Source organism: Coregonus clupeaformis, chromosome 37 (genome assembly GCF_020615455.1).
Source record: "Coregonus clupeaformis isolate EN_2021a chromosome 37, ASM2061545v1, whole genome shotgun sequence".
NCBI classification, from domain to species: Eukaryota; Metazoa; Chordata; class Actinopteri; order Salmoniformes; family Salmonidae; genus Coregonus; species Coregonus clupeaformis.
The window spans coordinates 8,272,590-8,298,956 of NC_059228.1; the positions used below are offsets into that span (position 1 = coordinate 8,272,590).

The window sequence follows — 26,367 nt, forward strand, 5'->3', positions numbered from 1 at the left end:
AAATGCGTACATCTTTTATTGAGTACTATTAACAATAACAAAACAACAAAACGAAACGTGAAGTCCTCGGTCATAAACACAAACCTACACGGAACAAGATCCCACAAATGACAAGTGCACAATAGGCTGCCTAAGTATGGTTCCCAATCAGAGACAACAAGACACAGCTGCCTCCGATTGGGAACCACCCCGGCCAACACAGAAATACATGATCTAGAAAAGAACACATAGAAAACAAAACATAGACACTACACATAGAAACTAACACCCTGGCTCAACATATAAGAGTCCCCAGAGCCAGGGCGTGACAGTACCCCCCCCCCCAAAGGCACGGACTGCGACCGTGCCAACTAAACCCAACAGGGGAGGGGCCGGGTGGGCATTCCGCCTCGGAGGCGGATCCGGGCGTGACCACAACTCTCTAACTACCCCCCGTAGCGCCCCTGGTCTGGTCTGGCCCCGCTGGCTGGAGCTGGACTGGACATCGGTGGAGCGGATTGCTTGGGCTCCGGTGTGGAGCAGCTGACCGGTACCTGACCAGGCACTGGTGAAACAGGCACGGGCTGTGCCGGACTGACGACGCGCACCACTGGCTTGGTGCGGGGAGCAGGAATGGGCCGGACCGGGCTGACAACGCGCACCACTGGCTTGGTGCGGGGAGCAGGAACGGGCCGGACCGGGCTGACGACGCGCACCACTGGCTTGGTGCGGGGAGCAGGAATGGGCCGGACCGGGCTGATGACGCGCACCACTGGCTTGGTGCGGGGAGCAGGAACGGGCCGGACCGGGCTGACGACGCGCACCACTGGCTTGGTGCGGGGAGCAGGCACAGGCCGGACCGGGCTGGCGACGCGCACCACTGGCTTGGTGCGGGGAGCAGGAACAGGCCAGACCGGGCTGGCGATGCGCACCACTGGCTTGGTGCGGGGAGCAGGAACAGGCCGGACCGGGCTGGCGACGCGCACCACAGGCTTGGTGCGAGGGACAGGAACAGGCCGGGCCGGGCTGGCGACGCACACCACAGGCTTGGTGCGAGGGGCAGGAACAGGCCGGGCCGGGCAGGCGACGCGCACCACAGGCTTGGTGCGAGGGGCAGGAACAGGCCGGGCCGGGCTGGCGACGCGCACCACAGGCTTGGTGCGAGGGGCAGGAACAGGCCGGGCCGGGCTGGCGACGCGCACCACAGGCTTGGTGCGAGAGGCAGGAACAGGCCGGGCCGGGCTGGCGACGCGCACCACAGGCTTGGTGCGAGGGGCAGGAACAGGCCGGGCCGGGCTGGCGACGCGCATCACAGGCTTGGTGCGAGGAACAGGAACAGGCCGGACCGTACTGGGAACACACACCACTGGGCTTGTGCGGGGATCAGGAACGGGCCGGACCGGACTGGTAACACACCCCAGTACCTCTCGCCGTTTCTCTACACTCTCCTTCCCTCTAATGACCAATGGCCCCCGTAACCTGGTGGCCTTCTCTCCTAGTCCACAATCTCGCCCTGTAGCTGCCTCCAGCAGCCCCGTCGTCCATGCCGTGTGCCCCCCCCAAAAAAAATTATTGGGGTTGCCTCTCGCCTGTCCGACGACGGCCCGGTTGGCGCCGCTTCTCCTCTCCTGCCTGGGTCTCCCCCTTCATCGCCCTCCGGTAACGGACGGCCTCCTCCTCCGTTATCCTCCCCCAACCGAGGAGGACATCTACCAACGTTACCTCCGGCGTTTGCTCCTGGAAACGCTGCTTGGTCCTGTTTTGGTGGGATCTTCTGTCACGATCGTTGTAATGAGTGGACCAAGGCGCAGCGTGAAATGCGTACATCTTTTATTGAGTACTATTAACAATAACAAAACAACAAAACGAAACGTGAAGTCCTCGGTCATAAACACAAACCTAAACGGAACAAGATCCCACAAGTGCACAACAGGCTGCCTAAGTATGGTTCCCAATCAGAGACAACAAGACACAGCTGCCTCCGATTGGGAACCACCCCGGCCAACACAGAAATACACGATCTAGAAAAGAACACATAGAAAACAAAACATAGACACTACACATAGAAACTAACACCCTGGCTCAACATATAAGAGTCCCCAGAGCCAGGGCGTGACACAAATAGCAGACATTTGACTTCAGATTCTAGTAGGGTGAGTCCGGGTGGTGCAGACTGTTCTAGTGCCCTCGCCAATTCATTGAGATATATGTTAAAGAGGGTGGGGCTTAAGCTGCATCCCTGTCTCACCCCACGGCCCTGTGAAAAGAAATGTGTGTGTTTTTTGCCAATTTTAACCGCACACTTTTTGTTTGTGTACATGGATTTTATAATGTTGTATGTTTTTCACCCAACACCACTTTCCATCAATTTGTACAGCAGACTCTCATGCCAAATTGAGTCAAAAGCTTTTTTGAAGTAAACAAAGCATGAGAAGACTTTGCCTTTATTTTGATTTGTTTGTTTGTCAATTAGGGTGTGAAGGGTGAATACGTGGTCTGTCGTACGGTAATTTGGTAAAAAGACAATTTAGCATTTATTCAGTACATTGTTTTCACTGAGGAAATGTACAAGTCTGCTGTTAATGATAATGCAGAGGATTTCCCCAAGGTTTCTGTTGACGTATTTCACACGGTAGTTATTGGGGTCAAATTTATCTCACTGCCTATGTTGCTGTACTGTAATTTACTAGCTCTCTCACACACACACACACGCGTGCACACACACGCACACACACAGAATCTCCTCCCTTGTTCATTCAGGTCTAGCCTACCCCTCCTCTCCATCATTCTTATGGCAGTCAATCTTCCTCTGTCATAACTCTACTCCCAGCCTGCCACACACTGATCCAAATATTGACATGTGTGTCCCGGTTGATTGACATGCTGCATTAATGGCTCTCACACCGATGGCAACACAGACAGCGCTACACACACACACGCGCACAAACACACACATACAAACACACACACACGCACACACGCACGCACACACACACACACACACACACACACACACACTGGCCTCTGCTACTAATGAGAGGAGAGGAAGAGAGGTAGAGAGAGGGAGAGTTAGAGGGCTAAAGGTCTTTGATTTTGTTTCCCTTCATCATATGGCCTCTGGTGCTTATCCAGCATGTCGATAGCAGTATGAAGGCAGTCTGTGTGCTTGACTGATCTTCAACTCCATCAAATTGATCCTTTCCATCACCCTGTGCAGATGCAACTTACACAACCACAGCAACTGGCAACCAGCAATTTGACTGAATACAAACTGTCCTCAGTATGGGCTCTTTCTATCTTGGCCTCGACAGACTCCAGGCCTTTCAGACACATTGGAGACAGTGCTGGGTGGTAAATTGGGACGCTACATCAACTCTGCATGGACTAACTCTCCCTCCAGCCTTTACTTTTCATTAATTAGATCAATGCAAATATGCCTGTCTTCCCCAGCATTGGCTCTGTGCTGGAGGTAGGAGACCTGACAGCTGACAGTCTGGCCTCCAAGGGAGATGAGAGAGGGCCAGAGTGTGTTGGTGCTGCTCATCTGTTCAGGTTGGTTCAGGAGCAGGTCGGGCGCTTTAGGAGCCTGCTGACCGCAGCTCAGTCTCTGCACGACTCTGCTGGTAGCGACTCAGCACCGAGCCATCTGTCTACTCGAGCTGTAGGTGAGACTAAGATGAGACGTCAGTGAGATGTCAGTGAAATGTCAATTAGATGTAGCTGTGGCCTCCTGTAACTCAGTTGGTAGAGCATGGCGCTTGCAATGCCTGGGTTGTGGGTTCGATTCCCACGGGGGGCCAGTATGAAAAATGTATGCACTCACTAACTGTAAGTCCTCTCAAGCTCTGTCAGGTTGGATGGGGAGCTTTGCTGCAGAGCTATTTTCAGGTCTCTCCAGAGATGTTTGATCGGGTTCAAGTCCGGGCTCTAGCTGGGCAACTCAAGGACATTCAGAGACTTGTCCCAAAGCCACTCCTGCGTTGTCTTGGCTGTGTGCTTAGGGTCGTTGTCCTGCTGGAAGGTGACAAGTTTCACCCCAGTCTGAGGTCTGGGGCAGGTTTTCATCAAGGATCTCTCTGTACTTTGTTCCGTTCATCTTACCCTCGATCATGTCTAGTCTCCCGGTCCCTGCGGCTGAAAAACATCCCCACAGCATGATCCCGTGTAGAGTATGGCGTTTGCAACGCCAGGGTTGTGGGTTCGATTCCCACGGGGGGCCAGTATGAAAAATTTATGCACTCACTAACTGTAAGTCGCTCTGGATAAGAGCGTCTGCTAAATGACTAAAATGTAAAAATGTAAATGTAGCTGACAAACGGAGCTAAGCTGTTAGTATGAGTTGGTGAGAATGCTGCTCTGTAGTCCTATGTTACTGTACAGTGGTTCTAGTAGACAAACAAAGCAAAGATGTTAGCATGAGCCGGTGGGAAAGCCGCTCTGTAGGTCTACATTCCTGTAAGTGATTCTACTAGACCTGTGGTTGGCAACCTTTTTCACGTTTCAAAATGTATTCGCCACATGTACAGGATACAACAGGTGTAAAACAGTACAGTGACATTCTTACCTTGAGAGCTCTTTCCCAAAAAATTTATGATAATAATAATATACAGTCGTGGTCAAACGTTTTGAGAATGACACAAGAATTGGTCTTCACAAAGTTTGCTGCTTCAGTGTTTTTAGATATTTTTGTCAGATGTTACTATGGTATAATGAAGTAGAATTACAAGCATTCCATAAGTGTCAAAGGCTTTTATTGACAATTACATTAAGTTTATGCAAAGAGTCAATATTTGCAGTGTTGACCCTTCTTTTTCAAGACCTCTGCAATCTGCCCTGGCATGCTGTCAAATAACTACTGGGCCACATCCTGACTGATGGTAGCCCATTCTTGTATAATCAATGCTTGGAGTTTGTCAGAATTTGTGGGGTTTTATTTTTCCACCCGCCTCTTGAGGATTGACCACAAGTTCTCAATGGGATTAAGGTCTGGGAAGTTTCCTGGCCATGGACCCAACATTTCTGTCACGCCCTGGTTCTGGGGACTCTTAAATGTTGAGCCAGGGTGTGGATTTGCTTTGTTTAGTTTTTCTATGTTTTCGTTCTAGATCATTTAGATCTATGTTGGCCAGGGTGGTTCCCAATCAGAGGCAGCTGTAGCTCGTTGTCTCTGATTGGGGACCATACTTAGGCAGCCTGTGTTGCACTAGTATTTGTGGGATCTTGTTCCGTAAGGTTTGTTTTGGTGTTGTAACCTCAGGACTTCACATATCGTTCGTTTTGTTGTTTTGTTCGTGTTGTGTACTGAAATAAAATGTACGCTTATCACGCTGCGCCTTGGTCCGTGTCTTCAGTCGACGAACGTGACAGAAGATCCCACCATAAGAGGTCCAAGCAGCGTGCCCAGGAGGAGAAGATGGCGATGTCGCAGGTGGGCAAATGGTGGTCTTGGGAGGAGATATTCGCTGGGAAAGGGCCATGGGCAAAGGTGAATGCCCAGGCAGGAGAGGAGACTGTGGAGGCGCGCTACAGAGAGGAGCAGCGGCAACGCAGAGGGTACCGGCCGGGGAGGAAGCCCAAGAGACAGCCCCAATAAATTTTTTTGGGGGGGCTAAAAGGGTGGTTGGCGGAGCCACGTACTGTGCCGCGAGTGTTCCGGCACAGTCCTGTACGTCCTGTGCTAGCACCACGCACGTGTCGTACTAAGGTGGGCATGCAGCCAGGACGGGGTGTGCCGGCTCAACGCTCGTGGCCTCCAGTACCCCTCCTCGGTCCCGGATATCCTGCGCCAGTGCCATGTGCTGTAGCGCCATTACGAGTGCACAGCCCTGTACATCCTGTGCTGATGCCTCACACATATTGTGCGGAAATAGGCATTCAGCCAGGACGAATTAAAGAAATACGAGAACGCAAGTATATACAGGTCAGTGCCAGTACATTATTCAATGTGCAGGGGTACTGGAGTGGTTGAGGTGGGTTTAAACAGGGCTGAAAAGTGACTGGTAGCAGGAATATTTAGATACTTATGGTAATATACTAATGGTAATATACTGTATACATGTAAACAGGAGTAATAGTGACTAGTAGTAGTATAAATAGATAGTGGTAATGGCAATCAATAATCAATGGACAGTAACGTAATGGAGTAATACATCTAATCAATAATCATTTGAGCAGCCGCGTAGGTTGTGTCTGAGTGGGTGGAGACCTGTGGATGGGCATAGAGTCAGTGTAGATAGTCTGTGGGAGAGGGAGACTGGTAGTTGTTAGCCATTTAACAGTCTTAAGGACAGGGGATAGAAGCTGTCTAGGAGTCTGTTTGTCTGAGCCTTGATGCACTGGTACCACCTGCCGAATGGGAGCATGGAGAACAGTGCATGTCTCGGGTGGCTGAAGTCTTGGGCAATTTTTCGGACCTTTCGTGGGCTACAGGAAACAGAGGGGGTTTCACACCCCCATCCACATCGATGGAACGCAGTGGAGAGGATCAAGAGCTTCAAGTACCTCGGTGTACACATCACTGAGGATTTAACATGGTCCTCTCACACCAGAACTGTCGTGAAGACGGCACGGCAGCGCCTCTTCTCCCTCAGGAGGCTGAAACGATTTGGCATGGCCCCTCAGATCCTCAGGAACTTTTACAGCTGCACCATTGAGAGCATCCTGACTGGTTGTAACACCGTCTGGTATGGCAACTACAAGGCACCGACCACAAGATGCTACAGATGGTGACGAATATGGCCCAGTACGTCACTGGGGCCGAGGTCCCTGCCATCCAGGACCTCTATACCAGGCGGTGTTATAGGAAGGCCCAAACAATTGTCAGACTCCAGCCAACCAAGCCATAAATTGTTCTCTCTGCTACCACATGGCAAGTGGTACCAGTGCACAAAGTCTGGAAACAACAGGACCCTGAACAGCTTCTACATCCAAGCCATAAGACTGCTAAACAAGACTGCTAAATAGCTAATCAAATGGCTATCCAGACCACCTGCATTTACCCTTTTTTGCACTTAGACCAAGAAGGCAGAATCACTTTCCTTAAATGTATCCATAATGGAAAGAAAATTGCCTTTATTAATGTGTACGCTCCAAATTCTTATGATCCTCAGTTGTTTTATTCTCTGAACAGCATATTCTTTGTGAAAGATAACGACCCGGCTTTACGTATTTTACTGGTTTGTGACTCACTGACACCGCCCCTGTTAGAGGGGAATAATGCAGCCCAAGAGTTAACACACAGAAACGTTATTGACACACAGGAGAAGATTAATATCGGGATGCAAATGGGGATGTACATGGGGATGCTTTTGAAAGGTACAGAGAAAGGAATAATGAATATTCACATTCAGGCTACAAATCAAATCACATTTTATTGGTCGCATACACATGTTTAGCAGATGTTATTGCGGGTGTAGCAAAATACTTGTGTTCCTAGCTCCAACAGTACAATAATATCTAACAATACACAGCAATACACACAAATCTAAAAGTAAAAGAATGGAAATAAGAAATATAGAAATATTAGGACGAGCAATGTCGGAGTCTGGAGTATAAATATGTGGTGTGATGTAGACATTATGGACAGTATGTGGATAGAATATATAGTATATCTGACGAATACGTGGATAGAATAGTGTAACCGGGTGGTAGCTGGCTAGTTACAGTGACTAAATTCAGGGAAGGGTACTGGGTGGAGACCAGCTAGTGATTGCTCTTTAACAGTCTGATGGCCTTGAGATAGAAGTTGTTTTTCAGTCTCTAGGTCCCAGCTTTGATGCACCTGTACTGACCTTGCCTTCTGGGTGGTAGCGGGGTGAACAGGCCATGGCTCGGGTGGTTGAGGTCCTTGATGATTTTCTTGGCCTTCCTGTGACACCGGATGCTGTAGATGTCCTGGAGGGCAGGCAATGTGCCCCAGGTGATGCGTTGGGCAGACCGCACCACCCTCTGGAGAGCTATACAGCCTGACAGGACGCTCTCAATGGTGCATCTGTAAAAGTTTGTGAGGGTCTTAGGGGCCAAGACACATTTCTTCAGCCTCCTGAGGTTGAAGAAGCGCTGTTGCGCCTTCTTCACCACACTGTCTGTGTGGGTGGACCATTTCAGATTGTCAGTGATGTGTACGCCAAGGAACTTGAAGCTTTTCACCTTCTCCACTGTGTCCTCGTCAACATCGATATGGATGGGGGCATGCTCTCTCTGCTGTCTCTTGAAGTCCACGATCAGCTCTTTCATTTTGTTGACGTTGGAGGGAGAGGTTATTTTCCTGGCACCATTCCGCCAGGGCACTCACACCCTCCCTGTAGGCTGTATCTTCGTTGTTGGTAGAGCAGAGTAGTGAATGGACATGAATGAGCTATACCCATGAAATGGCATAGAACTACAATAGCAAAATATGAAGGACTCTATATGATAATACATTGCAGCAATAAACACTAGGCTATTACACAGCAATAATTGATAACAAGGACTGTATCTAATAAGCATATATTCCATAGTAGAGTAGGCTAATGACTAGCATGTTTGCTAACAAGGAATAAACAACGGTAGTGTAAGAAAGGACTGTGTTTACATGACGGTAAGTTACCTAAAGCAGAGCTACAAGTAAAGAAGACAGCAAACATACATACCATAGTAATTGTTATGTTATGACTACTTATATATGCATACAAAGCCAAATTAAACAGCAACTTTAAATTACTTTGTGTTCACGCATCCCATGCACATAACTCCACCCACGATAACACTGTCAGGCTCAGGGCAATATTTATACCCTTGCGGGAGCATGCAATTGGCCTGTCTGACCAGTGCAGAGCTATGAGCATCTGACCAATCAGATAATGCGTGATCAGTGCATGGACAGAGTGTGGGGTGCATGGGGAGAGTCTGATTGGCTGAAACGACGAGCTGTGGGTGATCGATATCTCTCACGTGAGAGGGAGCTAGACTACGTGGCGCCAGCCAGATATAAACAACAACACACACGCTGGAAATTAGTCCCACAGCGCCCTCGGCAGGGGGATTCTGTAACAGTTAGAATTAACTGAATTCCGTCTGGTTATTGGGACTGACATGAATGCCATTTTGGACATGTGAGACAAATCTAATAAGACCAACTACAATCCACACACAACCAAGGCTCTCCAGTATATGCTCTTTGATTATAACCTCATTGATGCCTAGCGAGCAAATAATCCTAAAGCAAAAGAGTACACTTTCTACTCAAACAGGAATAAAAATGTATCACGAATGGATTTCATACTATTGTCTACACCTCTATTTTCTTTAATCAATAAAATAAAAATTTGACATCTGACCACTAGGCGTACTACTGCCAACTTCAAATCTTAGAATGTACTAAACATTTCAACGTTTCATTACTACAAAATCCTACATGCTATGATCAATTTGAAATTCAACTAACTTAATTCATAATGATCAATACAAATTCAGTTGATGATCCCTGGATTCTATGGGATGCCACCAAATGTTTTATAAAAAATAATGCAACTGCATTTGCATCTGGGTTGAATAAATAAATTATGCAGTTAACAACCTTAAAAGAGTGTTCTCAACAAACACTCTTTTCAGACCAGGTAGCTATTATTCTTTCCAAAGTCAAGACATAACTTCATTTATTGATAAGACAGAGAGCAGAATTTGCCATCCATCGAGTTAGACTCAACCATTACTTCCATGGTAATCGTCCTTGTCATTTACTGGCCAACAAGGTACGCAGTAATCAATTAGCTGATATAACAATGATTGAATCTGAAACAGGGGAATTACTATCAGAACCCAAATTAATCAATCAAAGATTCTCCCGCTTCTATAAAGAACTGTACACCTCTGACTGTAAATCCACACCAAGCCAGACAAAGTCCTTTCTAAAATAATCAAGAACTCCTCTTCTTTCAACAGAGGAAGTCCAAATCTCTCTTAATAAACTCAAAAGGGCATTGGATATCATGAATAAAGGCAAATAACCTGGATGGGACAATATTTTTCCTGAGGTCTATTTAAAGTTTTGGAATCAATTAGGTCCACTATAGCTCGAAATGATTAACACAGCCGTTCCCAAAGGTTCATTTGGAAGAGATGTGAATACATTACTAATTTCGCTTTTATTTAAAAAGGGAAAGGATGCCACCCAACGTTGTCACTATCACCACCTATCTTTGATAAACACAAATGTTGTTGATTTTGTACCGTCTCGAGACTTACCCAAATTGGTCCACACGGACCAAAGCAGGTTTGTTAAAAAAACGTTTATCCTCAGATAACCTCCGTTTAAATTCTTCATCAGAAACAACAGATCATTGGGCTGTATTATCTCTCGATGCAGAAAAAGCTGTTGATAGACTAGAATGGTCATATCTCTGGTCTGTCTTGGAACATATGGGAATTGGCTCCAATTTCATTAACTTTTTACTGCAGTGGGCTAAATCAGTGTCACACAGAGTGATTCCTGGTAGTCTTAAACAAATCTGCTTTGAAACAAAAGTATACACCTCACACGCGTGGTTATGGGCTTAAAAAAAGATACCTGTACCTGTCAGATAGGGTTGACATGTATTCAATTTTGAGTGTGTATCCCAATTTACACTTTATATACACTACCAGTCAAAAGTGTGGACACACCTACTCATTCAGGGGTTTTTCATTATCTTTACTATTTTCTACATTGTAGAATAATAATGAAGACATCAAAACTATGAAATAACACATATGGAATCATGCAGTAACCAAAGAAGTGTTAAACAAATCTTCAAATTCTTCAAAGTAGCCACCCTTTGCATTGATGACAGCTTTGCACATTCTTGGCATTCTCTCGACCAGCTTCATGAGGAATGCTCCCACATATATGCTGAGCACTTGTTGGCTGCTTTTCCTTCATGCTGCGGTCCAACTCATCCCAAACCATCTCAATTGGGTTGAGGTCGGGTGATTGTGGTCTCTCCTTGTTGGTCAAATAGCCCTTACACAGCCTGGAGGTGTGTTGGGTCATTGTCCTGTTGAAAAACAAATGATAGTCCCACTAAGCACAAACCAGATGGGATGGCGTATCGCTGCAGAATGCTGTGGTAGCCATGCTGGTTAGGTGTGCCTTAAATTCTAAATAAATCACAGTCAGTATCACCAGCAAAGCACCCCCACACAATCACACCTCCTCCTCCATGCTTCACGGTGGGAACCACACATGCGGAGATCATCCATTCACCTACTCTGCGTCTCACAAAGACACGATGGTTGGAACCAAAATCCTCACATTTTGACTCATCAAAACCAAGATTTCCACCGGTCTAATGTCCATTGCTTGTGTTTCTTGGCCCAAGCAAGTCTCTTCTTCTTATTGGTGTCCTTTAGTAGTGGTTTCTTTCCAGCAATTTGATCATGAAGGTCTGATTCACACAGTCTCCTCTGAACAGTTGATGTTGAGATGTGTCTGTTACTTGAACTCTGTGAAGCATTTATTTGGGCTGCAATTTCTGAGGCTGGTAACTCTAATGAACTTATCTTCTGCAGCAGAGGTAACTTCCATTCCTGTGGCGGTCCTCATGAGAGCCAGTTTTGCTTGATGGTTTTGCGACTACACTTGAAGAAAGTTTTCCGAATTGACTGACCTCCATGTCTTAAAGTAATAATGGACTGTAGTTTCTCTTTGCTTATTTGAGCTGTTCTTGCCATAATATGGACTTGGTCTTTTACCAAATAGAGCTATCTTCTGTATACCACCCTTACCTTGTCACAAAACAACTGATTGGCTCAAACGCATTAAGAAGGAAAGTAATTCCACAAATTAACTTTTAAGAAGGCACACCTGTTAATTGAAATGCATTCCAGGTGACTACCACATGAAGCTGGTTGAGAGAATGCCAAGAGTGTGCAAAGCTGTCATCAAGGCAAAGGATGGTTACTTTCAAGAATCTCAAATATTAAATGTATTTTGATTTGTTTAACACTTTTTTGGTTAGTACATGATTCCATATTTGTTATTTCATGGTTTTCATGTCTTCACTTTTATACTACAATGTAGAAAATAGTAAAAATAAAGAAAAACCCTTGAATGAGTAGGTGTGTCCAAACTTTTGACTGGTACTGTACATCACAGAAGACTGAAATATAACAAAACCATTTGACATAGAAACACCACACTTTCTTCATAAAAAGAAAGCATATATTTATTATTATTTAATTATGAAATATATTAATAACATTCCACCTATGAGGCCAAAGAGGGCGCTTATGGTCATTGAATGCAGGAAAGGGCTAGTATGATTAAAATGCTATATGCCAACCCCTCAGCCATAGTTATAACAGGCAATATATGCTCTGCTACCTTCAGAATCACTAGAAGCAGCAGACAAGGTGATCCAATTTCGCTATTTTTATTATCCACGGAACCTTGGCCAAGGCAAGTCATCAATCGAAGGAACTCTAACTTCACTAAAATGTACTGATCACTTCATCTCATTATACACAAACAATATTTTACTTTATCGAGACAATGTATCTCAATTGCTCCCAAACACATTAAAGATCATAGATTAATTCAGCTTCATCTCAAGTTATAAAATTAATCTAACCAAATCAGCCCTAATGCCTCTCAAGACCCCGATGGAGGACTCCATCTCTATTTATGGAATCCCAATCATTTCCCATTTTAAACGTTTGGGAGTAGATATATTTCCGTCCTTAGATAAAACCATTGCAAGAAATTTCAACGGAACACTCAATTCAATCAATTCAATCCGACCTCAGAAGATGGAATAATATCCCAGTTGCTGTAGCCCTTTCCTGTAGTCAATTATCCTCATGGGGTGGAATGTTATTAATATTTTTCATAATTTCTTAATTTATAAATATGATTTCCAAAAACCCGATGAAAATCCAGTGTTTCTATGTCAAACAGTTTTGTTATATTTCTTATTATTAGGGGTGTAACGATTCGTTTTAACAACGATTCGATTTGTATCACGATTCGTGGTTGTCGATACGATTCAAGGACGATATTGGTTCATTTAGAACGATACGATCCGAAACGATTCAGTGACTTGAAATCGATTCAGTAACCTTTTAGCCAAAAATTCAACCAGTGTGACTGAAATAAATACCTGGATACTGGACAGTGCAGGTGAAGTTTCCTAGATTCCTGTTTCTTGTAAGGACCGCAATGGTGGCTTGATAATTTCTCGCTCGTCGGCTTCTCCTCTGTCGTCCGCTATGTTTTGTTGTCTTGGCGCCTTTGCGCTGCTGCTGGCGCGATGACGTCACGGATAGGCAGACTGAATCGAGTAATGTTTAAAGCCTTTATCATTAAAAGTGCTAAGAAAAAACATCCATATAAAGTCTGACGTGCTTAAATCCAATGGGTTATTTCCTAGTATCGATACAATCGATTTATTACATTTTAAAACGATGTTAGATCGATATATGTTGTCCAAAAGGCCAACTCGCGGAGCACAGATCGATGTAGTTGGATCATAGGAATATAAATCGATACATCGATGTAGTAGATGGATCGTTACACCCCTACTTATTATAAAGTGTAATATTGGGATGCAAACTCAAAATTGAATACATTGCAACTCTATGTCTGACATGGTACAGGTGTCTTCTTTTTTTAAGCCAATAACCATGTGTGTGAGGTGTATACTTTTGTTTAAAGTAGATTTGTTTAAGACTACCAAGAATCACTCTGTGGTAGCCCACTGCAGTAAAAAGTTAACCGGCAGAATATCTATTGTCTGGATGGAGACGTGGGGTTGGGGGAATGGGATGGGGGGTGGAGGCCCTCTTTTTTTCTCCTATTTATACTGAATGTATTATTGCTTAAACTCTGTATGTATTTCTTACTGTTATTTTTCATTTGAGTGGCAGCCTGCCGGTACATGTTTTATAAACGTATGTATTGAAATGAATAATAATGTACCTGTACCCCCCCCCCCAAACAAAAAAATACAAAATAAATAACAACTATTGTCATTCGCAATGGGTGTAAAAAACAGACGTTGACTTTCTGTATGAGATTCATTAAATATTACGTTGAGAAGCTCCGCAGTTCATTAGTGGTGGTGAGTTAAGACAATCAGAAATACTATCAGACATTCCCAAATGGGCACTTTTATACAATGGGCGCAGACCATGTACTTCTATGCGTGCTCAGGCACGCGCGCTTACTCAACAATGACAGAATAAAGAACCAGACACATGTTCACATGGAGCGCTCCAAGTCAAAAAGCAAATAAACCAAAACTTGTTTCTCACAAGCGTAGCATAGGTTGTTAGCTCTGCAAACAACGTGTCCACTCCGAGAATGAGAACGGTAAATGACTGTAATAATATATTTAATGCAATTTCGGAACTAATGCAACATTGTTATCAAATTGCACCCGTGCCATAAGTTGCAGATGCCTGTACTAGACAAATGGAACTAAGATATCTTTCCCCATAATCAGTGGAAAGTTTCCCCATACTGTACAGTGGTTGTAGTTGAATTATGACTAAGGCTCCCCCTGCTACAGTAGCCAGCTAGCTAGCTTCTCCAGGCAGACCCACAGTGCAGATAGAGTATCGCACCACAGCAGGAACCTGCCTTCTCACCCCTCTCAATTAAGGCCTCAATTCTCTCGTTATCTCACGCTGTGAACGGAGCCCAGCTGTGTGTGTGTGTGTGTGGGAGGTTGTGTGAGTGTGCATGCATGCATGCGTGTGAACTTCCTGTGTGTGTGCGCACGCTTGTCGGTGTGATTGAGGTCATCCTCTCGCTATGTGTTGTAAACGGGTCAGTGGAGTCTCCTGCCAGGCTGGGCTCAGGTCTTGCCTGCTGACCCGAAGCAGCATGTCTGGACAGATCACCCATGGCCCGGCCACGCTGTGGGTGACTGCACTGATCTAGCTCACTACTCAACCAAACCAGGAGAGAAGAAACCTGCCAACTTGGCCACGACTGCTAACATGATCTACTGAAGAGAAACACTGTTTTAAAGGTCGGATTCTTGGAATCCGACTGGTTTTAGTCAAGTCTCTATAGTAAAGCTGTCACCATTTTACCCTGCCTGATCTCGCCCTCATCAGTGGTGGCTTGTGATTGGCTGAATACCCAGGGGGAAACCACACTTTTATGGACATTTTAAACATAATCCTTAAATTATACTGAACAAAAATATAAACACAACATGCAACAATTTCAACTATTTTACTGAGTTACTGTACATAAAAGGAAATCAGTCAATTGAAATGAATTCATTAGACCCTAATCTATGGATTTCACATGACTGGGCAGGGGTGCAGCCATGGGTGGACCTGGGAGGGCATAGGCCCACCCACTAGGGAGCCAGGCCCAGCCAATCAGAATGAGTTTTTACTCACAAAAGGGCTTTATTACAGACAGAAATACTCCTCAGTTTCATCAGCTGCCTGGGTGGCTGGTCTCAGACAATCCCGCAGGTGAAGAAGCCGGATGTGGAGGTCCTGGGCTGGCGTGGTTACATGTGGTCTGCGGTTGTGAGGCCGGTTGGACGTACTGCCAAATTCTCTGAAATGATGTTGGAGCCGGCTTATGGTAGAGAAAATAACATTCTCTGGCAACAGCTCTGGTGGACATTCCTGCAGTCAGTATTCCAATTGCACCCTCCCTCAAAATCTGTGGCATTGTGTTGTTTGACAAAATTGCAGATTTTAATAATAACAACAATATAACTAATAATAAAGCATACTGTGTCCATAATAAGTATATAGGTTATAGGTTGAGAGCTTTTGTGAAAGAGTACAGTTAGAAAGATATGGCATATACAGTTGAAGTCGGAAGTTTACATACACCTTAGACAAATACATTTAAACTCAGTTTTTCACAATTCCTGACATTTAATCCTAGTACAAATTCCCTGTTTTAGGTCAGTTAGGATCACCACTTTATTTTAAGAATATGAAATGTCAGAATAATCACATTCCCAGTGGGTCAGAAGTTTACATACACTCAATTAGTATTTGGTAGCATTGCCTTTAAATTGTTTAACTTGAGTCAAACGTTTTGGGTAGCCTTCCACAAGCTTCCCACAATAAGTTGGGTGAATTTTGTCCCATTCCTCCTGACAGAGCTGGTGTAATTGAGTCAGGTTTGTAGGCCTCCTTGCTCGCACACGCTTTTTCAGTTCTGCCCACACATTTTCAATAGGATTGAGGTCAGGGCTTTGTGATGGCCACTCCAATACCTTGACTTTGTTGTCCTTAAGCCATTTTGCCACAACTTTGGAAGTGTGCTTGGGGTCATTGTCGATTTGGAAGACCCATTTGCGACCAAGTTTTACCTTCCTCACTGATGTCTTGAGATGTTGCTTCAATATATCCACATAATTTTCCTTCCTCATGATGCCATCTATTTTGTGAAGTGCACCAGTCCCTCCTGCAGCAAAGCACCCCCACAGCATGACGCTGCCACCCCCGACCTTCACGGTTGGGATGGTGTTCTTCGGCTTGCAAGGCACCCCCTTTTTCCTCCAAACATAACGATGGTCATTATGGCCAAACAGTTCTATTTTTGTTTCATTAGACCAGAGGACATTTCTCCAAATGTACGATCTTTGTCCCCATGTGCAGTTGCAAACCGAAGTCTGGCTTTTTTATGGCAGTTTTGGAGCAGTGGCTTCTTCCTTGCTGAGCGGCCTTTCAGGTTATGTCGATATAGGACTCGTTTTACTGAGTTATAGATGCTTTTGTACCTGTTTCCTCCAGCATCTTCACAAGGTCCTTTGCTGTTGTTCTGGGATTGATTTGCACTTTTCGCACCAAAGTATGTTATAATAATAATAATTAGTCATTTTGCAGACGCTCTTATCCAGAGCGACTTACAGGAGCAATTAGGGTTAGGTGCCTTGCTCAAGGGCACATCGACATATTTGTCACCTAGTCGGCTCGGGTATTAGAACCAGCGACCTTTCGGTTACTGGCACAATGCTCTTAACCACTAAGCTACCTGCCGCCCTGTTGTTCATCTCTTGGAAACAGAACGCGTCTCCTTCCTGAGTGGTATGACGGCTGCGTGGTCCCATGGTGTTTATGCTTGCGTACTATTGTTTGTACAGATGAACGTGGTACGTTCAGGCATTTGGAAATTGCTCCCAAGGATGAACCAGACTTGTGGAGGTCTACCATTTTTTTCGGAGGTCTTGGCTGATTTCTTTTAATTATCCCATGATGTCAAGCAAAGAGACACTGAGTTTGAAGGTAGGCCTTGAAATACATCCACAGTTACACCTCAAATGGACTTAAATGATGTCAATTAGCCTATCAGAAGCTTCTAAAGCCATGACATCATTTTCTGGAATTTTCCAAGCTGTTTAAAGGCACAGTCAACTTAGTGTATGTAAACGTCTGACCTACTGGAATTGTGATACAGTGAATTATAAGTGAAATTATCTGTCTGTAAACAATTGTTGGAAAAATTACTTGTGTCATGCACAAAGTAGATGTCCTAACCGACTTGCCAAAACTATAATTTGTTAACAAGAAATTTGAGGAGTGGTTGAAAAACGAGTTTTAATGACTCCAACCTAAGTGTATGTAAACTTCCGACTTCAACTGTATATACAATTAAGAGACCACTGCAAAACTATCAGTTTCTCTGGTTTTACTATTTATAGTTATGTGTTTGGGTAAAAATAACATTTTTGTTTTATTCTATAAACTACTGACAACATTTCTCCCAAATTCCAAATAAAAATATTGTCATTTAGAGCATTTATTTGCAGAAAATGACAACTGGTCAAAATAACAAAAAAGATGCAGTGTTGTCAGACCTCGAATAATGCAAAGAAAATAAGTTCATGTTCATTTTAAAACAACACAATACTAATGTTTTAACTTAGGAAGAGTTCAGAAATCAATATTTGGTGGAATAACCCTGATTTTCAATCACAGCTTTCATGTGTCTTGCATGCTCTCCACCAGTCTTTCACATTGATGTTGGGTGACTTTATGCCACTCCTGGCGCAAAAATTCAAGCAGCTGGGCTTTGTTTGATGGCTTGTGACCATCCGTCTTCCTCTTGATCATATTCCAGAAGTTTTCAATGGGGTTCAGGTCTGGAGATTGGGCTGGCCATGACAGGGTCTTGATCTGGTGGTCCTCCATCCACACCTTGATTGACATGGCTGTGTGGCATGGCACATTGTCCTGCTGGAAAAACCAATCCTCAGAGTTGGGGAATAATGTCAGAGCAAAAGGAAGCACATTTTTTTCCAGGACAACCTTGTACATGGCTTGATTCATGTGTCCTTCACAAAGACAAATCTGCCCGATTCCAGCCTTGTTGAAGCACCCCCAGATCATCATCGATCCTCCACCTAATTTCACAGTGGGTGTGAGACACTGTGGCTTGTAGGCCTCTCCAGGTCTCCGTCTAACCATTAGACGACCAGGTGTTGGGCAAAGCTGAAAATTGGACTCATCAGAGAAGATTACCTTACTCCAGTCCTCTACGGTCTAATCCTTATGGTCTTTTGCAAACTTCAGCCTGGCTCTTCTTTGCTTCTCATTGATAAAGAGCTTTTTTCTAGCTTTGCACGACTTCAGCCCTGCCCCTAGGAGCCTGTTTCGAACCGTCCTCGCCGTGCACTTCACCCCAGCTGCCGTTTGCCATTCTTTTTGTAGGTCACTTGATGTCATCCTACGGTTGTTGAGTGACATTCGAATGAGTTTGCGGTCATCCCGGTCAGTAGAGAGTCGTTTTCGCCCTCTGCCAGTCTGTAGCTTTGTTGTCCCCAATGTCTGCTGCTTGACCTTGTTCTTATGAACCGCCGTCTTTGAAATGTTAAGCATGGAAGCAACCTGACGCTCACTGTATCCTTCTGCCAGTAAAGCCAGAATTGAACCCTTCTTTTCCTCACTCAAAACTTTCCTTTTCAACTCTTTTGGCATGGTCAATAGTTATTACTTTTGAGGTACTATTAGCACTGTTTTTGCCATCCAGCTGGTCCTATTGCAAGAGGATAGTGATGACCACAGCAGTGGTTTTTATACTTTTCCTCGTTAGATAAGATTTGGTTCATGTGTATGTGTATTCTAGTTTTGGTGGTCTGCATAATATGCTAATATACATCCCTACATTTACCATTAGTCTGGACTTTACTGTACTGTATATCAATGCAGAGCAATAGGTAGTAGTGAGTAAGGAAGCTTCTCTTCTCTGGAACATGGTGTCCTCTGGGACTGCTCAGTAAGGAAGCTTCTCTTCCCTGGAACATGGTGTCCTCTGGGACTGCTCATGCATAAAACCCTCACTCTCCCCCTCCTGGCAAAATCCTTCTATTGAAAAAAACTAAATAGAAAACTCCTGACAGTTGTTATTTCCTTTCGTTGAACCACCATGTTGCTTCAGAGAGGAAAATACACAGCAGCACTGCAGGCCCCTGGGGAGCCTGTTGTCAACAAGTGGAAAATGACAGGTTCCTCTCCGGCGCACACCGACCCAAATGTCGCTGTGCGGTCATACGGAAGAGGCCTGTTTGCCGGGGTCTACCACGGCGGGGAGAGAGATGGAGGAAGAGGTAGAGGGGAAGGAGAGAGGGAGAGGGGGATTTGTGTGCTCCGATCCCTGTCTAACTGCCTCCACGGGTCAATGCATCTGACGTGTGAGTGCACACCTGACACATTCTCTCTCTCTCTCTCTCTCTCTCTCTCTCTCTCTCTCTCTGTCTGTCTCTCTCTCTCTCTCTCTCTTTCCTCACACTATATCTCCATTTGTTTTTATTTTCTCTCCCTTCCCTCTATTTCTCTGACCTCATACCACAATTATTTTGTGTTTCCTTTTCCATCTTTGTTTCTCATTTCCATATTTATATATTCCCTCTCCTTTCATTTTGCCTTTCTCTCTCTCTCTCTCTCTCTCTCTCTCTCTCTCTCTCTCTCTCTCTCTATCTCTCTCACTCTCTCCCTCCCTCCCTCCCTCCCTCCCTCCCTCTCCTCTTTAGGATGTGTTGGAGGAGCTGGCGGAGAGTTCTGAGTTCAATGAAAATAAGGGTCCATGCCTGGCGTTCCGGCGAGCAGCCTCAGTTCTGAAGAGTCTGCCATCAGCAGTGCACTGTCTGGGGGCCATCCAGGGCCTCCCCTGCGTGGGTGAACAAACCAAGGCTGTCATGGAGGTAACATCAGCTCCACTGTATTAATGCAGTCACACACACGCACACACAACCACACTGACATGCACGCACACAGACACACAGACACACATGATACACACACACACACACCCACCAGAGTAAAATAAACAGAGTAAAGGCCAAACATTCCACATGTCCGTGGCCATTGGAGTGACACTTAGTAAGCAACCACTGAGTTGAGTATTGTTGAGTGAACATCAGAGGGGAAAAATCACAAAACCCACTGAGATGAAATAGTAGCCTAGCGAGCACTGAGGCCATGGTAGTGATGAACAATTGGTGTGTGTGTGTGTACACCCCAATGAGAAAGTGTGTCAGAGCAGTATCCCTGAGCTTGAGGAGGGTTGGCCTTGGCTTGAGGGTTGATAGCCAGTAGGGAGATGCGTCATTGAGCAGCAGTGGAGGCTGCTAAGGGGAGAACGGCCCATAATAATGGCCGGAACGGAGTGAATGGAATGGCATCAAACACCTGGAACCATGTGTTTGATGTACAGTGGCTTGCGAAAGTATTCACCCCCTTGGCATTTTTCCTATTTTGTTGCTTTACAACCTGGGATTAAAATATTTTTTTTTTGGGGGGGTTGTATCATTTGATTTACACAACATGCCTACCACTTTGAAGATGCAAAATATTTTGCAAGTCTCTTGGGGTAAGTCTCTATAAGCTTGGCACATCTATCCACTGGGATTTTGCCCATTCTTCAAGGCAAAGCTGCTCCAGCTCCTTCAAGTTGGATGGGTTCCGCTGGTGTACAGCAATCTTTAAGTCATACCACAGATTCTCAATTGGATTGAGGTCTGGGCTTTGACTAGGCCATTCCAAGACATTTAAATGTTTCCCCTTAAACCACTCAAGTGTTGCTTTAGCAGTATGCTTAGGGTCATTGTCCTGCTGGAAGGTGAACCTCCATCCCAGTCTCAAATCTCTGGAAGACAGGTTTCCCTCAAGAATTTCCATGTATTTAGCACCATCCATCATTCCTTCAATTCTGACCAGTTTCCCAGTCCCTGCCGATGAAAAACATCCCCACAGCATGATGCTGCCACCACCATGCTTCACTGAGGGGGTGGTGTTCTCGGGGTGATGAGAGGTGTTTGGGTTTGCGCCAGACATAGCGTTTTCCTTGATGGCCAAAAAGCTCAGTTTTAGTTTCATCTGACCAGAGTACCTTCTTCCATATGTTTGGGGAGGCTCCTTCAGGGTTATCTTTGGTCTCTTTGTTGCCACTCTGATTAATGCCCTCTTCACCTGGTCTGTGAGTTTTGGTGGGTGGCCCTCTCTTGGCAGGTTTGTTGTGTCCCTGACCTGTTTGGAGAGCTCCTTGGTCTTCATGGTGCCGCTTGCTTGGTGGTGCCCCTTGCGTAGTGGTGTTGCAGACTCTGGTGCCTTTCAGAACAAGTGTATATATACTGAGATCATGTGACAGATCATGTGACACTTAGATTGCACACAGGTGGACTTTATTTAACTAATTATGTGACTTCTGAAGGTAATTGGTTGCACCAGATCTTATGTACGGTGAGGGAAAAAAGTATTTGATCCCCTGCTGATTTTGTATGTTTGCCCACTGACAAAGAAATTATCAGTCTATAATTTTAATGGTAGGTTTATTTGAACAGTGAGAGACAGAATAAATAAATAAAAATCCAGAAAAACGCATGTCAAAAATGTTATAAATTGATTTGCATTTTAATGAGGGAAATAAGTATTTGACCCCCTCTCAATCAGAAAGATTTCTGGCTCCCAGGTGTCTTTTATACAGGTAACGAGCTGAGATTAGGAGCACACTCTTAAAGGGAATGCTCCTAATCTCGGCTGGTTACCTGTATAAAAGACACCTGTCCACAGAAGCAATCAATCAATCAGATTCCAAACTCTCCACCATGGCCAAGAAAAAAGAGCTCTCCAAGGATGTCAGGGACAAGATTGTAGACCTACACAAGGCTGAAATGGGCTACAAGACCATCGCAGAGCAGCTTGGTGAGAAGGTGACAACAGTTGGTGCGATTATTCGCAAATGGAAGAAACACAAAAGGACTGTCAATTTCCCTCGGCCTGGGGCTCCATGCAAGATCTCACCTCGTGGAGTTGCAATGATCATGAGAACGGAGAGAAATCAGCCCAGAACTAAACAGGAGGAACTTGTCAATGATCTCAAGGCAGCTGGGACCATAGTCACCAAGAAAACAATTGGTAACACACTACGCTGTGAAGGACTGAAATTCTGCAGCGCCCGCAAGGTCCCCCTGCTCAAGAAAGCACATATACAGTTGGGAAAAAAAGTATTTAGTCAGCCACCAATTGTGCAAGTTCTACCACTTAAAAAGATGAGAGAGGCCTGTAATTTTCATCATAGGTACACGTCAACTATGACAGACAAAATGAGAAAAGAAATTCCAGAAAATCACATTGTAGGATTTTTAATGAATTTATTTGCAAATTATGGTGGAAAATAAGTATTTGGTCAATAACAAAAAAGGTTTCTCAATACTTTGTTATATACCCTTTGTTGGCAATGACACAGGTCAAACGTTCTCTGTAAGTCTTCACAAGGTTTTCACACACTGTTGCTGGTATTTTGGCCCATTCCTCCATGCAGATCTCCTCTAGAGCAGTGATGTTTTGGGGCTGTCGCTGGGCAACACGGATTTTCAACTCCCTCCAAAGATTTTCTATGGGGTTGAGATCTGGAGACTGGCTAGGCCACTCCAGGACCTTGAAATGCTTCTTACGAAGCCACTCCTTCGTTGCCCGGGCGGTGTGTTTGGGATCATTGTCATGCTGAAAGACCCAGCCACGTTTCATCTTCAATGCCCTTGCTGATGGAAGGAGGTTTTCACTCAAAATCTCACGATACATGGCCCCATTCATTCTTTCCTTTACACGGATCAGTCGTCCTGGCCCCTTTGCAGAAAAACAGCCCCAAAGCATGATGTTTCCACCCCCATGCTTCACAGTAGATATGGTGTTCTTTGGATGCAACTCAGCATTCTTTGTACTCCAAACACGACGAGTTGAGTTTTTACCAAAAAGTTATATTTTGGTTTCATCTGACCATATGACATTCTCCAAATCCTCTTCTGGATCATCCAAATGCACTCTAGCAAACTTCAGACGGGCCTGGACATGTACTGGCTTAAGCAGGGGGACACAGCAGGATTTGAGTCCCTGGCGGCGTAGTGTGTTACTGATGGTAGGCTTTGTTACTTTGGTCCCAGCTCTCTGCAGGTCATTCACTAGGTCCCCCGTGTGGTTCTGGGATTTTTGCTCACCGTTCTTGTGATCATTTTGACCCCACGGGGTGAGATCTTGCGTGGAGCCCCAGATCGAGGGAGATTATCAGTGGTGTTGTATGTCTTCCATTTCCTAATAATTGCTCCCACAGTTGATTTCTCCAAACCAAGCTGCTTACCTATTGCAGATTCAGTCTTCCCAGCCTGGTGCAGGTCTACAATTTTGTTTCTGGTGTCCTTTGACAGCTCTTTGGTCTTGGGCATAGTGGAGTTTGGAGTGTGACTGTTTGAGGTTGTGGACAGGTGTATTTTATACTGATAACAAGTTCAAACAGGTGCCATTAATACAGGAAACGAGGGGAGGACAGAGGAGCCTCTTAAAGAAGAAGTTACAGGTCTGTGAGAGCCAGAAATCTTGCTTTTTTGTAGTTGACCATATACTTATTTTCCACCATAATTTGCAAATAAATTCATAAAAAATCCTACAATGTGATTTTCTGGATTTTTCTTTCTCAATTTGTCTGTCATAGTTGACGTGTACCTATGAAGAAAATTACAGGCATCTCTCATCTTTTTAAGTGGGAGAACTTGCACAATTGGTGGCTGACTAAATACTTTTTTCCCCCACTGTACATGCCCGTCTGAAGTTTGCCAATGAACATCTGAATGATTCAGAGGAGAACTAGGTGAAAGTGTTGTGGTCAGATGAGACCAAAATGGAGCTCTTTGGCATCAACTGAACTCGCCGTGTTTGGAGGAGGAGGAATGCTGCCTATGACCCCAAGAACACCATCCCCACCGTCAAACATGGAGGTGGAAACATAATGCTTTGGAGGTGTTTTTCTGCTAAGGGGACAGGACAACTTCACAGCATCAAAGGGACGATGGACGGGGCCATGTACCGTCAAATCTTAGGTGAGAACCTCCTTTCCTCAGCCAGGGCATTTAAAATTGGTCGTGGATTGGTATTCCAGCATGACAGTGACACAAAACACATGGCCAAGGCAACAAAGGATTGGCTCAAGAAGAAGCACATTAAGGTCCTGGAGTGGCCTAGCCAGTCTCCAGACCTTAATCCCATAGAAAATATGTGGAGGGAGCTGAAGGTTCAAGTTGCCAAACGTCAGCCTCGAAACCTTAATGACTTGGAGAAGATCTGCAAAGAGGAGTGGGAATAAATCCCTCCTGAGATGTGTGCAAACCTGGTGGCCAACTACAAGAAACGTCTGACCTCTGTGATTGCCAACAAGGGTTTTGCCACCAAGTACTAAGTCATGTTTTGCAGAGGGGTCAAATACTTATTTCCCTCATTAAAATGCAAATCAATTAATAACATTGCGTTTTTCTGGATTTTTTTTTGTTATTCTGTCTCTCACTGTTCAAATAAACCTACCATTAAAATTATAGACTGATCATATCTTTGTCAGTGGGCAAACGTACAAAATCAGCAGGGGATCAAATACTTTTCTCCCTCACTGTACATACATACATATATACACATACATATACATACAGTGGGGAAAAAAGTATTTAGTCAGCCACCAATTGTGCAAGTTCTCCCTCTTAAAAAGATGAGAGAGGCTTGTAATTTTCATCATAGGTACACGTCAACTATGACAGACAAAATGAGAATTTATTTTCCAGAAAATCACTTTGTAGGATTTTTAATGAATTTATTTGCAAATGATGGTGGAAAATAAGTATTTGGTCAATAACAAAAGTTTCTCAATACTTTGTTATAAACCCTTTGTTGGCAATGACACAGGTCAAACGTTTTCTGTAAGTCTTCACAACGTTTTCACACACTGTTGCTGGTATTTTGGCCCATTCCTCCATGCAGATCTCCGCTAGAGCAGTGATGTTTTGGGGCTGTCGCTGGCCACATGGACTTTCAACTCCCTCGTAAGATTTTCTATGGGGTTGAGATCTGGAGACTGGCTAGGCCACTCCAGGAAAATGGGGCTGAATACATATGCACGCACCACTTTTCCGTTATCTATTTTTTTGAATTTTCTGAAACGAGTTATTTTTTTCATTTCACTTCACCAATTTTGACTCTTTTGTGTATGTCCATTTCATGAAATCCAAATAAAAATCCATTTTAATTACAGGTTGTAATGCACCAAAATAGGAAAAACGCCAAAGGGGATGAATACTTTTGCAAGGCACTGTATTTAATACCATTCCACTGATTCCGCTCCAGCCATTACCACGAGCCCGTTTTCCCCAATTAAGGTGCCACCAAACTCCTGTGTTGAGCAGTGGACTCAAGGCAGAAATGTCTACTCTGCTTTAAGCCTTACCTGCTGTTCATTGTTAAAATATTAAAGTAAACTAAAATACTGCTTTGTAGTGTTTTTTCATGCACACACACACAGACACACACGCACGTGTGTACACACACACACAGTTGAAGCTGATGACAGCAGATTACAACAGAACAACCTCAAACCTTTTAAAATAAACGCTTCTCCAATAGTTGTGTCCTCTGAGAAGTCCATTGATGCTTCTATTCCATAACAGTGATGTTGTTTTAAGTTTTCATCCTACATCCTACACAGTGCCTTGGTGCCTACTGCTTTTACATCTTTGATAAATGTGATATGGAGACACTTAAAATGTTACCAGCAAATTAGTTGTGCTCCCCGGAGAGGAGAACACTATTAGGCCCGGGAACAAAGCCTGTTCAAAACAAACAGTCGGAGCTGTGGAAAATAACATCCTGAGCTTTTCATTACAGCCATAAAACTGGAATTAATCCGATGCTTTACTATACCAAAGCTATTATGTCTAGAATAGGAATGGAAATGAGTATCAGAGGGGTACTTTAAGTACTCCTAGCAACCAATTCCATGAGCAGCAGCACTTAAGAAGAGCTCCTCCTTAAATTGCATTTTTTATTTTATTTTTATTATTTTACTATATGTGAACAGTTGAGGGCAGACTTCATCCTAAAAGCGAACAAGGAAATCAAAGGAGACCTTCTGTTCTACAC

At 44.5% G+C, this 26,367-nt stretch overlaps 1 protein-coding gene across 1 annotated transcript in view; it reads left to right on the top strand.

Moving 5' to 3' along the window:
- LOC121553292 (DNA nucleotidylexotransferase-like) overlaps positions 1 to 26,367 on the top strand; it is a 182,711-nt gene that overhangs the window by 34,733 nt on the left and 121,611 nt on the right. Inside the window, exon 4 of the mRNA XM_041866314.2 lies at positions 19,950 to 20,120. Within this exon, the coding sequence (XP_041722248.2) occupies positions 19,950 to 20,120 (171 nt within the window). The remainder of the gene's footprint in view (positions 1 to 19,949; positions 20,121 to 26,367) is intronic.